Genomic DNA, 13,822 nt, shown 5'->3' with positions numbered 1-13,822 from the left:
GATTTCTGAATTGATATCAGTCTTAGAATTCTAAGTCTGGAAATCATCATCTTGCACTGGCAAATATTGACTTAATAAATGTAACCTGTAACACTGTCCTGGTTTTGGCAGGGGTGTTTTGGAGTTACTGAGAGGAAGATTAGCTGGTGTGTTTTGGATTTCATGTGTGAAGAATGTTGATAAACACCCTGATGATACGAGTTGTCATTGAGACCAAAGACACTGTCTGGCTTTCCCAGTCTCGCTAATGTGCGGATGCAGGAAGCTGGGAGAAAGACAGACAGAATAATTGACCCAAACTGGCCAAAGAGAGTATTCCACGCCATAAACGTCATGCTCGGTATATAAGTGGGGGCTGGCCAGGGTGGGTGTCTGCCTTCCTGGCATCCGTCTTTCTCCCTCGTTTGCTGGCATCGTTCCCTCTGCCTTGCTGGCTCCCTCTTGCTCCTTTGCTCGCCGCTCGGTTTTGTTTCCGTGATCGCTGCTCGGGATGGGCTGTATCGGTCATTGGGACATTGGCTGGTGAGAAATATACATTGTTCATTTTATGTTTTAATATCCTTATAGTCTGTTATTCTTGTAGTTTTCCTTTGCTATTCTAGTAACCTGTCTTCATCTCAACCCACGAGTTTTCCTTCCTTCCCAATTCTCTCCCCCATTCCCACTGGGGAGAGGGGAGGATAAGCAAGAAACTGTGTGGTGACCAGGGCTAAACTACAACAAACACATCAGATACGAGAAGGCTTGCAAAGCTGGTATATCTGTATTTTCATCGGAGCTTTCTGGAAGCACTAAGGGTCATATTTCAACTTCAACAGTAGAAGCAAAAGGTCAAGCTTTTATGGACCTTCTTAATGTTAAAAAAGGTATCACATCAGTGGTCCACTCTCTTTGACAGCCTCTCCTATTTGTGACTCTTTCAGGAGACCACGTGAGCATGGCTGTTGTCCGCTGTCCATCCTTGTGTTTCTTCAGCATCCACTGCATTAGAGACTTTTGGAAAGTCTTTTAATATCCATTTATGCGCCTATGTCCATGAGTTTGTGGAAAAGCTTTCTGAATCTACCTCCACAGTCTCCTGTCCACTGCCTCCTGTTAGAAACTTTTTCCTGAAAATAATAGGGGATTCTTTTAGGGCTCAGTTTATCCATCATCATGGATTTTGTAAATGTTGATCAAGTTCTCAGCTGGAGTCCAAGCCTTTTTAGGTTCCCCTCACACAGCTGCTGCTCTGCCTCTAAATCATTGTAGTTGCACTTCTCTGGACTTTCTGGACAGTACTCAAGATGTGGCGGAAATTCTGTTGACATGTCTCCTCTGCTGCGCCTTGGGGTTACAATGGAATAACCTTAATCCATAGTTATCTGCTAGCAAGGGGTTGTATGATGCTGAAGATACTGAACACCCACCCCTTGCCTTTAGTAAGCGGTGACAGAACCTCTTCCAAGCTACAAAGACCTCAAAGACCCAATTTCAGGCTAAAATAAATAATGCAGTGAAATACTGTATCCTTCGGTTGGAATACTTAACAGTATTTTATCCCTTTGTGTCATTTTTCCTGAAGCTAGCTACTGTACCAGCTTGGGTAGGGGTTTGAGTGACAGTAGGTATCTCCGACCTATGAAGTATTGCTGCACGGAGAAGAATTAATTATTTGTAGTGTGAAGGGTGTGTTGCCATGATAATATTCTGGTTCTGTGTGGAAATTTATGTATTTTCATACATATTAATGCACACATACTCCTCATTGAAATACATTGTTTTCCTATTTTCTCTCTAGGAAGTATTTATTTTAAAATACATTCAAATATATTAAGAGCACAGATTGCAAATATATAAAAGCTCTTTGCTTCCTGAAGCTCGTGTGCAAAGGTGTTTTAATTATGGGGTCCTCCTCTAAGAGATTGTATTTTGAGGCCAAGTACAACTCGGCATTTAAAAAGCTGCACGTGTTTAAGTAGCACCCCAAATTAATATTTCTGTCTGTTCTAATAGAGATGGAAGGAGGATTGGATTGGTGGCTCTGTGGGTATTGTCGGTGTACGGAGGTGTCTTGTTTGTGCAACACCAAGTTAATTTATTCCCACCTGCTGTTTCTGCAAATGGGCAGACTGTTGTACACAAATTGGGTATTTCATCACTGGGATGCGGTGGGGAATTGATTGATCGTTTCCAGAGAAGTAACTGAATAGAGTAAAAATGCACTATGAGGTAATGGTTTCATCTTTATGAATCTTCTTAATGTTATCATCAAATATATTATAAAAAGATGCAATGAATTCATGTGGAGGTAGTGAAGCCTGCTTGCTTGATTTCTTCGGGTTTGCCCTAGTTTCTTGGCCGTGAAGATGTTACACCAGTCATCCCTTGTGTCCTTTGATACCCTCATGTAGTGGGGGATGGCCCACGCTGGTGGTTTTGGACCTAAGCGAGTGCCGATAGATCTGTCGCTATGTTTATGCTCACTAGCTAGCTGATGGGCTCTCAAAGAACGTGCAAAGACTGAATTTTACTCATTTTTTTTCCAAATATGCAGCAATTGAATTACCTGATACTTCTGACCCCATTCCAAGTTGTCTGAAATTAGGTAATTGTTAGTAACTAACAAATATCTGGATTTCTTCAGATGAGATGGACTAGATAAAGCAACACAAAACAGCTGCTTTAATGGCTGTGTATTTATGGCCCGTGCGTTGCAAAGCGTGGTGTAATTTTGACCTATGGGAGGGCAGAGCGGAGAGAACAGTGCCACAGATACCGCAATGGAGTATTCTTGGGGTGTCCGGGCATCGTTTCTTCCACAATTTGAAGTGACAAAACCGATGAAGCTTAATTGTAACAAAACTTGTCTTGCTGTAGGGGATTGAACCCAGTTCTTCAGGTTCCAATTAATTTTTTTCCCACAGACCAATGTCTTATCCTTTGAAGTATTAAGTTTCTCTTCCAAAGGACTTTGTTGAAGGAAGCCCTAAAGTGAATATATTTTAACTGGTTAATACCTAGTTTAGGAAAGCCTTTTTTTCCTTGTTTAAAAACTGAAGGAAATAGCAACTCAGTTGGAAATAGAAAGGTCTCAGTGCAGCTGTTGCCATCTTCAGCTCGAATTCTTAACCTTTTTGATGGCTTCTGTCTCATGCAAAGCTAAATCCTTGGCTGATCTGACATATTGGAGATGGTTATAGGAAAAAAAACCTAAAATAGTTTTTCTGAAATCAGTTGTCTGGTAAGTGATTGTCTGTCTCTCTTTCCCCATGTTGAGGAAACCCCCATTGTGAACCCACTTTATATCCTGATCGAGTTACCTAAGTGACAGCTTTCCTTAAAATCGTGAATTCCTTCTTTCTCAGTACAGTGGAAAAGCTGAACCTCAGAACCTCTAGTGTGTTAAACGTGCTGCTTTCATCCGAACTCAAGGAAGGTTCAGTTGCCCTGTGTTAACAGATCGGAGGTAAAAGACTGTCAGATGCCTTTGGTGGTGGCCAAGGGTGTTTTCTTGGATGATGCTGGTCTTCAGGGTTTTTCAGTGTTGAAGGTTCGATTCAAAGACTTAACGGAGCGTTCACTGGAAAAACCCACAAGAATCAGTAGCATAAACTTCATCCGTATTTAAAAGAACAAAGACAGTCAATGCCCTTCCCAGTAGCCGTGTGATGTACAGAAGTCCCCAGTTCTGCAGGGAGAGCGTGGGGACTGGGGCTATGTCCGAGGGACAATTCCAGCTGCTACAGTGAGATAGTGAGTGAAAGGACAGAGGTTTAGTTCAGCCCTACACAGCATGTCAAGGATGAAAGTGCTGGTAGAGAATCCATAAATTGTATTTTGTCACAAAGCAATATGGAATTGTTGGTATTGACTCTGGAAGTCTGGAGAGGGCCCTAATGCAGTTTTGAGTGGATTAAGTTTTACGTTGCCTTTTTATTTGGTTGTTTTTTTTTTTTTAAATAAAAAAAAAATCTTGTAGTGGGCCATACATTGTATATCTATCTGCTCTAGCTTGGCTTAACCAGAGTATTGAGACTTGCTAGTTACCATAGTAGAGGCTTGGACCGGTGCCTGTTTCATGATCATGTCATTGCATGAATGCTGGAGGCCACCAAGTGATTTCTTGCCAGGCATCACGCCTTTGACTCAACTGATAAATCAGATGCCACATTCAGGATGATATTCCTTCTTTTCTTTGACTAAGTAAACTAATTCTGCTTACTCTTCTGGTTCTGGGTGCAACAGATGGAGACTTTAGGAGAAATGAATGCCTAGCTAAAGAATGGTGTGGCTGGTGTTTAGGTCCTCAAACACAGCATGGAGTCTTGAGGAGCCAAGAGCTTTGATTCCTGAGGGGATCCAAGAGAGTATCACAACTGGCTCTGCTCTTTGAGATCTTATGTGAGGATGCAAGGAGACACGTGGCATGTGTCCACTTCCAACAAGTGCAGCTATGATTGTGCGTGTGTGTAGATAAGCATAATCTCAAAAAACTTTAATTAGGAGAATTACTATGGTCAGCCTGCATTGAGCTTCCATTCAGTCACTTGAGTAAGAACCACTTTATTCTTCATTTCTGCCGATATACCGGAGACTGTAATCGCTGGCTTTGGAAAACACTTGAGCAGAAGAGGCTTAAGTGAAACTTTTTACAGGTCACTGAATTTTGTAATAGACCGTTGTCGTACAACGCAACAACGTGGCTGTTGTCATGCTCTGTTCTTCTTCAGCATTCAGATGGCTTTTATCTGAGGTGTGCTTCTGGTTAAAACCGTGTTAAGGAAGGTTAAAAGTTAAAAGCCTGCGCAGTTGAACGTTTTGAAATATAGGGCTGAGATGGTGTCATTCAGTAACGTAAATCTGGGAAAGGCAGGTTTGAAGTCAAGTGGTACCAAACCCAAATGTCTTCAGCTGTGACAGTGCATAGCCAGAGAACACCGTACTGCCCTCCTGTGCTGCCTCTGCTTTCAGGCTCTTCTAGGTTTTGATTTCTGAGAACCACACTTGCACTATGAGAAATACTGGTTAGTTTTTACTGTTCTAGAAAGACAGTGAACTCTCACGGCTTGTTTTCACTTCTGAAGCTTTTCAGAAGAGGAGCTTGTGCGATGTAGGACCTCCGTAGAGCAATATTTCAGTAAGCAGTATCAGAAAAGACTACTTGTATTTGTGTGGCTTGCTCCACTCTCTTGTTTTGATCATAGGAAGGGCTGCTGCCAACCGGTGGTGCAACTTCAAAATATAGTTTTATTTTCATTTTTATTTTAAAGATACAGAATTCTTACTTGCTCATTTTTGTGGTGCCTTTTTAAAGAAAACCACACCGCTATAATTCTCTACAGCTGGCTAGAGAAATTCAAAAGCTCAGCAACAGAAGATGTAAAGGGGGATCAGTGTTTACTTGGATTTCAGCGGAGCCGAGGGACCACGGTGAAGGTTCAGAGTGCTGCTGAGAAATTAGGCAAGTATCTGGCTGGATAGCTTGTTCTAATTAAAGCATATACAGACATTGATTTTCTTGTATTCCCAACACAACTGATGTTCCCTCATTATTAATTTTTTTAAGGTTAAAAATAGAAATTGGTGCCAACTCCAAAGGGAATACGCTGGTAGTGCAGATTATGCAATGTTACACTAAAATTGGGTTAAACCTGGTGTTTAAGGCCTGTCAGGACTTAATCTTGTGGGATTTGTAGTGAGAAGGACAAGTACCGGTTTGAATGTTGCAGAGTGGAGCGAGTGCAAGACATCTTGGTAAATTTGAATTGCTGCTTGTCAGTACTCGCTGAGACTTTTTTCTCTGCCTTTTTCATCCCAAGGTGCAGTGCTGCCAGAGTAAAAGGTTACTGCTTCTGTAGCACTTCAAAAAAGTGACTCCTAAGTCCTTAACACAACCTGCGTGAATCATACCTGTACATGAAACCTGCCCTTGTTTCAGTTAGTTTAGGCAATATGTTTTGGGGTTTTTGTTTTTTTGGAGATATGCTTGCTTTCCGTTTAACAGGTCTTCCCTGTAGACCCCTTTAGGTGCTGGAAGACCACTATAAGGTCTCCCCGGAGCCTCCTCTTCTCCAGGCTGAACAGCCCCAACTCTCTCAGCCTGTCCTCATAGGAGAGGTGCTCCAGCCCTCTGTTCATATTCATGGTCTCCTCTGGTCTTGCTCCAACTGGTCCACATCATTATGTTGGGGGCTCCAGAGCTGGACGCAGTGCTGCAAGTGGGGTCTCAGAAGAGGGGCAGAATCTCCTCTCTCATCCTGCTGGCCACATTCCTTTTGATGTAGCCCAAAAGGTTGGCTTTTTGGCCTGGAAGCGCATATATATCAGGAGATGACGTACCAAAAGTCAGCAATGTGCTGACTCTTAACAGCCTCCTGAAAATTCAATCTTTGTCGTAGGGAGCATAGTTAAAACTGCTTAACTTTCTTACTTTCTGTGAGGTTTGAGATAGACAAGTTAATATCTGCAAGGTGAGCTACAGCAGGGTTTAATACAGACTGTGAAAATGGATTGAGCTTGAAATTCACGGGATGTTTAATGTCTGATGTGAGATGCATTATGGATAGTTCTAAGGAATTTAGAGTGTGGAATAAATTCTTAATCACCGAATCACAAAATCGCTGAGGTTGGAAGGAACCTGTGGAGATAGTTTGATCCAGCCCCCTGCTCAGAGCAGAGTCAGCTAGAGCAGGTGGTTCAGGGCTGTGTCCAGTTGTGTTTTGAATATCTCCATGGATCGAGACTCCGTTAACCTCTCTGGGCGACCTCTTACAGTGCTGAACAGCCATGTAGTGCAAAAGATTTCTCTTAAATGCAAATTCCTCTTTGTCACTTTATGCCCATTGCTTCGTGTCCTCACTGGGCATTACTGGGAACAGTCTGGCTCTGTCTTTACTGGTGTTTATATACATTGGTAAGATCCTCCTGAGCCTTCTGTTCTCCAGACCAAACTTCCTCAGCTCTCTGAGCATCTTCTCCTGTGACAGATGCTCAAATCATCTTTGTGGTCCTTCATTGAGCTCTTTGTATTATGTCTGTGTCTCTCTTGTACTGGGGAGCGAAGAACTGAGCCCAGTGCTCCTGATTCCCCTCACCAGTGCTGAGTAAAGGGAAGGATCACCTCCCTTGACCTGCTGACAGTGCTAACACAGTCCAGGAGGCTGGGGGCCACCTTTGCTGCAAGGGCACGTTGCTGGTTCATGGTTGGCTTGCTGTCCACTGAGACCTCCAGGTCCTTCTGGCAAAACTGCTTTCCAGCCAGTCAGTCTGGTAAACCAGCGTTGTTTATTGAGGATGCAAGTAACCTAAAGGCTTTTATTTCTTTTAATAACTTTAAAATATTTAAGTAATTTAACTCTTGTAGAATTTTTACACCAGGACCAAAGAAATAAATGAACTCTGACTTTTACTTGTATTTTTAATAGATTCTTCCATTTTTAAATAGATTTTTGTAGGTTTGAATTGAGATGGACCAAGTTGTTTAGTGGAGATGCCGCCTGGAAGGACATTATTTCATAGATGTCGATACCTTCCGTCCTGAGGTAGGGATCAGAATATAGAGGTTGGACAACATTGTAAGACTTCATAGAAATATAGAATCACAGAATGGTTTGGGTTGGAAGGGACCTTAAAGATCGTCTCGTTCCAACCCCCCTGCCATGGGCAGGGACACCTTCCGCTGGACCAGGTCACTCAAAGCCCCATCCAACCTGGCCTTGAATACTTCCAGGGAGGGGGCATCCACAACTTCTCTGGACAGCCTGTTCCAGTGCCTCACCACCCTCACAGTGAAGAAAGAAAGATTTTAGTATTTAATTTGCAGTATTTTAAAGGAGAAAAGCTGCCTTTTGGGAATTGATAAAGATAACAAAATACAGTTGAGTGATAATTTATTGATAGTGTAGAATCACAGAATAGGTTAGGTGGGAAGGGACCTTCAAAGGCCATCTAGTCCAGCCCCCCTGCAAGGAGCAGGGCCATCTCCAGTCAGACCAGGTTGCTCAGAGCCCCATCCAACCTGGCCCTGAATGTTTCCAGGGATGGGGCATCCGTAACTTCTTTGGGAAGCGTGTTCCACTGGCTCAACGCCCTTCTAGTGAAGAAAAATTTCATTGTACCTACAAAGGACAATATGAAGTCAAAGAGGGAATAATTACAGCTGGTTCCTTGTCGTATGGACTTGTTAACTTGTGGACCATCTGCCAGTGCTGCCCATGGCTTGGACAGGTAGTCTTTGCTGGGTAAAAAACTGGCTTCGTGGTGAATGGAGTTACATCCAGCTGGCAACCCATTGCAAGAGGTGTTCCCTGGGGCTCGTGGCTGGGCCCAGTTCTGTTTAATATCTTTATCAGTGACCTGGATGAGGAGATTGAGTGCACACTCAGGAAGTTTACCAGTGACACCAAGTTGGGCAGGAGTTTTAATCTGCTTGAGGGTAAGAAGGCTCAACAGAGGGATCTGGACAGGCTGGATCAAGGGGCTGAGGCCAATTGTATGAGGGTCAGCAAGGCTGAATGTCGGGTCCTGCGCTTGGGTCGCAACAAGCCCATGCAACACGTACAGGCTTGGGGAAGAGGGGCTGGAAAGCTGGCTGGCGGAAAAGGACCCAAGGGTCCTGGTTGACAGCTGGCTGAACGTGAGCCAGCAGTGTGCCCAGGTGGCCGAGAAGGCATGGCTTGTATCGGGAACAGTGTGGCCAGTAGAAGCAGGGAAGTGGCACTTGGGGCCATGGTTAGTGGTAGACTTGGCTGTGCTAGGTGAACGGTAAGGGTCTCTTCCGACCTAAATGGTTCTGTGATTCTAAACTGAGTTCTGTAGTGGCAGAATTACAGACCAGTCTGGTTTTAATCTAGAAGAACCCAAATAAACATCCTAGTCTTGTAATCTTGACTTTCTTTGTATCTTAAAACAGCCAAGCCGATCTTGTAAAATAGTTGTTTAACTACCCTTGCATTGAGAGCAGCGATGTTTCACAAAGTTTTGTCCTGGGACAGAGTTTTACAGTCACCTTATAAACTCAGACCTGAGGACTGGTTGTAATGGGAATCTCAATAGGCCTGTAACCACAGATCCTGTGTTTCTAGAACTTCAGCTGTCAGATTTATTACTGCTTTAGTACCTCATAAAGTAAGCATTGGGACTTTGTAAAGCAGCTGTAAGGAACCCAAAGATGATCAAATTCTGAAGGAAAACTGCTTTTCTTGTTTTGCGTAGGAAGTTGTTTTACCTTTTACAACCTCTGTCCCATAAATGACAGTACCCTATACCCAGTATGGCCAGTCTGGTGTTTGAGTCCACGTTTTCCATGGTGATCATTTTGGGAAAATCTGAATCGTGTTTTGCCTGCGCGTTGACATTACGCTGCCTGAGAGTGCTGCTGTGTCCGGGAAGGGGTGTCTTCCTTTGCCTTTTTGTTTGCTTCTCCAAGGGATGTAGACCGTCCATATTGAGTCTGTGATGAACATCCTCTTAATGCTTGTTTAGATATTTTCCTGTAGGTTTTCTCCTTGTTCTTTTTCTGCCAAATAAAACCTGATCAATGTGTATGTTTACATTAATTAATTAATATTAAATTAATATTAAAGCAGGCTTTCTTTTAATTCTCCTTTAGTGAAAAAAATGCTCATCTCACTTTGGTTTGTAGCAAATTTTCCTGCTGTTTGCATGTGTAAACTTAAAGCTTAGCATTTTTACTAGTGACTTGGAGGTAGAGTAGGCTCTTCTGAAGGAGGCAGGACATAATGCAGAAGGCTTAAACGTGGCCCAGGGCCGAGCCTGAAAAACGCCATTGCATTCCTAGCCGTTGCAGTATTGAAGGGCTTCATCTGCACAGATGTATCCTGATGGAACTCCCCACCCTGCAGACGTCTGGAGTGTCACGATGGCTACTTTAACCTTGGAGGAGAGGAGCCCTGCGGTTAGGAGCATGCACGGTCGTGTCTTGGTATTAGTCTGCTGCAGGGGAGACTTCTATGCCTGCTTCAGCTTTCAAGTCAGGGTTTGTATGAAAACAACTTGCAAGCTCCGTTGATGCGAGGATAAGTCAAGAGTAACTTTGAGGGGTTTGTGGCATTTTTGGATCTCTATCTGTTAGCGTAGGGTGGGTAGGAGGAAAGTTTTTAACATGGGCGTAGGTACCAAAGCTATGATGGTTTACTGAGTTTTCAGACAGAGGCAGCAGCGATATGAAACCAAGCCAGCAGTTGGTAGATGGGGAAGTCCCTCAAGGGTCAGGCGCTGGGACAGTGTTTGGGAGAAACATCTCCTTGGCCTACTCTTACCATCTTCCCTCAGGGCAGGACATTAGAGGCCTTTTGTCTGCCCCAGTACTGCCAATTTAAATGATGAATGCAATTCAGCCGTTTATTCCAGAGGGAAAGATGTGCTGCACAGATGGGCCGTTCCTTTCCTCTTTATCTTGTGGGCCTGAATTAGGCAGCCACTGAAGATGTTTGTTAGGCTTGAGTCCTGTTTTAGCCTCTAGCAAATGTCTGAAGATTTCAAGCCTTGATATTCCTGGTGCTGGATTCCTGTTAGCTGAGCTCATGGTGTGGTTTGACATTACTGGTGAACTGGTGTAATGGCTAGCTGCTGCTGGGGGGGTAGATGGTCTCCCCTCCTGCTCCTGACCACCAACTCTTCCTCTGTGCTTGTCCAACGCCTGTGGTGAGCTACTTCAGGCGGCTGTGCTGTAAAACCAAGCTACGCTTAAAAACCAAACCACTTGCGTTTTTTCCGGATATTTTGCTGAACCGGTTGCCTTGCGAGAGCTCAGCTGCAAGCACTCTTCTGCCTTGTGGTGAGGTAGACTAAGGCTCAGGCGTTCAGTATGGTACTGAAGCCGTTTCACTCTCCTCCGGCTCCCTTTCTCAGGCCAGCTTTACAACCAGAAAGATGTTGAGTACTCTGCCAAAAAGACAAAGTTTGTTTTATTTTCAGCATCTCCACGTTTCCAAAACTGCCTCCCCACTGGCTGCTCGCTGGGAGGAGGAGGTGCAGAAATCTCCGTGCGCTTGTCCAAGCCCTGGAGCAAAGTCCTGCAGTTCTTTGCTCTCTCCAGCCAGCAGACTGGAATGGTGCTGGGGAGTGTCAGGCGAGGGAGGAGGTGGTGTTTGCTCTTTTTCTCTTCTACTGCCTTGATTTCTCAGACACCGTCTGCTTGTGGCTGACTGATTTGCAGCAGTAGCCAAGAGGCAGGTTTTTTCTTTTTGATTTGAGGTGCAGACTCCTACCATGGTCCATGCCTTTTGCCACCAGACTTGGAAACCGGGCAAGTTGCTGATAAAACTTAGCCCCTTATTTAGTAGCAGGAAGGCCAGTGGTGTTTTTAATTGTTCCTCAGTGAATAATGAATTTAGCTCTGGATGGTTTTGAGTGGCACTGGTTCCCAAAATAGCACAAAACAAGTGATGTTATCAAGTGATGTAAACAGGAGAGCCTGGCGATGGTGTGCAGCTTCTTAGGGGAGAGCCTCCAGCTCAGTGACTGGGCTGTCAGGGTTTCCCCACGCTGATCTTTAAAGGCTTGTTGCAAGATCAGACCTGGCAGATTTTAGGGATGGGATCTCCTGTTAAAACTGGAAGGTGCTGTTTGAAGGCTTTGGCGGGGATTCATTGAGAAACTAAAGGAAGAAGTCTTGCTAAAAATATTGCTTTTGTTAACAATTGCGGTGTTCAAGTTCAGATCGCTTGCTGCAAGGGGCTTGCAGTTTCTCTGGTAGTCATCTGAGTAGGGTTTTTTACGTTTGTAGATGTTTAACTATTTTAGGAGGGGACTTCAAAAAAGGCAACTAAATGTCCTTTAAAAATGAATCTTTATGGATTTTTGGTAAATGCTTTGTATGAATCGGTGTAAGACGCAGGTATAAGTAAAATTAATTTATTTTTTGTTTCCCTTTCCTAGAATATGACAGATACCTAGCATCTAGCAAAACCATGGCAGCAGCTTACCTTGATCCAAACTTGAATCACACACCGAGTTCAAGTGCAAAGACGCACCTCAGTACTGGGATGGAGCGTTCCCCGGGGGCCATGGAACGAGTCTTAAAGGTTTTTCACTACTTTGAAAACAGCAGTGAACCGACGACGTGGGCCAGCATTATCCGGCACGGAGATGCTACTGATGTCCGAGTAAGTCTGTTCTCAGCGTTCCCCTGCCATCTTTATTTACATCTTTAAAATGTATAACATTAATGTATACATAGAAAAAAAAAAAAGTAGTCTTGTTTGGAAGCTCATTCCCCCCACAGTGTGAGGAAACTGGGCTGAAGAGTGCTTTCTCCCCACAAGTCCCTTTGCCATCCTCCCTGCCACCCTGGTAGTCACCTGCGGCTTTTATTTGTACGATGTGGTCCTTCAGTTAGTCTGTGCAAAAAAATCAAAGGTTGGGATTTTTTTAATAACAACTTTAAGTATATGTAATCTTAGAGGTACTGGAAACGTTGTGTATGCGTGAGAAAACAGTGTTTGTTCTGAAGCATGCATTCTCTCTAATGCTGAGACCTTTATTTACCATTTGCCACACTTTGTTTTTCAATTTTTGGGGTGTTGCAGTATTTAAATTGGAATGACGCTCAATTTAACATGTCAGGTGCTTTTAAAACTTGTGGTTTGCTTATTTCTTAATTATCCTGGAAGAGCAGAATCTTTCATGGTGGTAGGTGGTGTGCGGGGTTGTTCTCTTCTGTGAGATTCGTACTGTAGAAGCAGGTCCCCACCTGCTCGTTCCTTCCAACGTTTATCTTCTCCACGCAGTACTTCAAATTCCGCTGCAAAGACTCAATGCCAATCTGCTGAAGGGAGAGAGTTGTCAGAGTTAAGGAGACCTGTTGTCTCCTTCTGCCCACTATTACATTTCCTTTGTGCGAGAGAAAACCAAGTCAAAAAGACTAAAATAGTTCTGAATGTTTTCCTTTCCTACTGTGTATTTTTGAGCATCGTTGAGCGTGAAAAGACCTAACAGCGTTCCTACGTGGAGTAGATCTTGTGAACAGTGGTCACAGGCTTGTGAAATTCAAGGATTTTAGTTGGTGACGATCAGAAGAATCTGTCTCTTGTCAATTTAATAAGCTCACATCTGTGTTCAGGGATAACTTGGTGAACAGACATGTTGTAGAGGTACAGCAACGGGAATCGTCAGGAGCATGCACTTCACATGGAACAGGGTTTCTGGGGTGCCACTGGAAACATCTTTGCTCCCTGGCTTACACATAGTGGTTTGATATACCTAATGTGATTAATTTGTTTCATAGAGTGTATTACTTTGTACAAGGGAGGAAAAACTATATCTCAGTGTGTTTTTAACCTTGCAAGCCTCTACTGTGGAGGAATGTCTGGGGTTCTTTATATGGTGCTTGAAATTGAGGTTATCTTTCCAAAGAAGTGTGTTGAAACTTGAAAAACAAGAGCAGAGATTACATCTCTGGTTTCTCCAGCTCAGAAATACCTGTGGCTCTGGCTTTAAGGATCCAAAACTTGCACTCCCTGTAAGAAATTCAGTGCTGAGTTCAATTTGCAGAGCTTACATATCCTTGTTTTAAGCAAAAAGGTGTCATATTTTTTATAAAAGCAGGATCAAAAGAACAGGCAAGTGAGAGTTTGAGGCTGGCCTTAGTTTTCTATTTTCTTATATGCTCATTGAATTAGGTGGTTGCTTCCAGAAGTAGTGGGATTTTTGTTTTGTTCTCCTTTCCTGATAAAGAGGAATGTGATGGATTGCTGTTAAAAACTTCATTCTTTTATGGAATGTGGGGGTGTTTTGATTTTGTTAAACTGGGACAATGACTGTTGAATGTGCAGGTACTCGGTAGTGTAAAGATCTAGCACTGATGTATTACCATGTC

The 13,822-nt window shown here is 43.5% G+C and overlaps 1 protein-coding gene across 5 annotated transcripts in view; it reads left to right on the top strand.

Moving 5' to 3' along the window:
* The window catches only part of PTK2 (protein tyrosine kinase 2), a 211,110-nt gene that overhangs the window by 70,482 nt on the left and 126,806 nt on the right, over positions 1-13,822 (top strand). For all 5 annotated transcript variants that reach the window (XM_086741328.1, XM_086741324.1, XM_086741326.1 and 2 more), the window contains one exon: positions 11,884-12,110. In XM_086741328.1, coding sequence (XP_086597454.1) covers positions 11,916-12,110 — 195 coding nt within the window. In that variant the 5' untranslated portion in view covers positions 11,884-11,915. The remainder of the gene's footprint in view (positions 1-11,883; positions 12,111-13,822) is intronic.

This window comes from Chlamydotis macqueenii, chromosome 2 (assembly GCF_036417535.1).
Source record: "Chlamydotis macqueenii isolate bChlMac1 chromosome 2, bChlMac1.mat, whole genome shotgun sequence".
Lineage (NCBI taxonomy): Eukaryota > Metazoa > Chordata > Aves > Otidiformes > Otididae > Chlamydotis > Chlamydotis macqueenii.
This window is presented reverse-complemented; position numbering and strand designations above follow the sequence as displayed.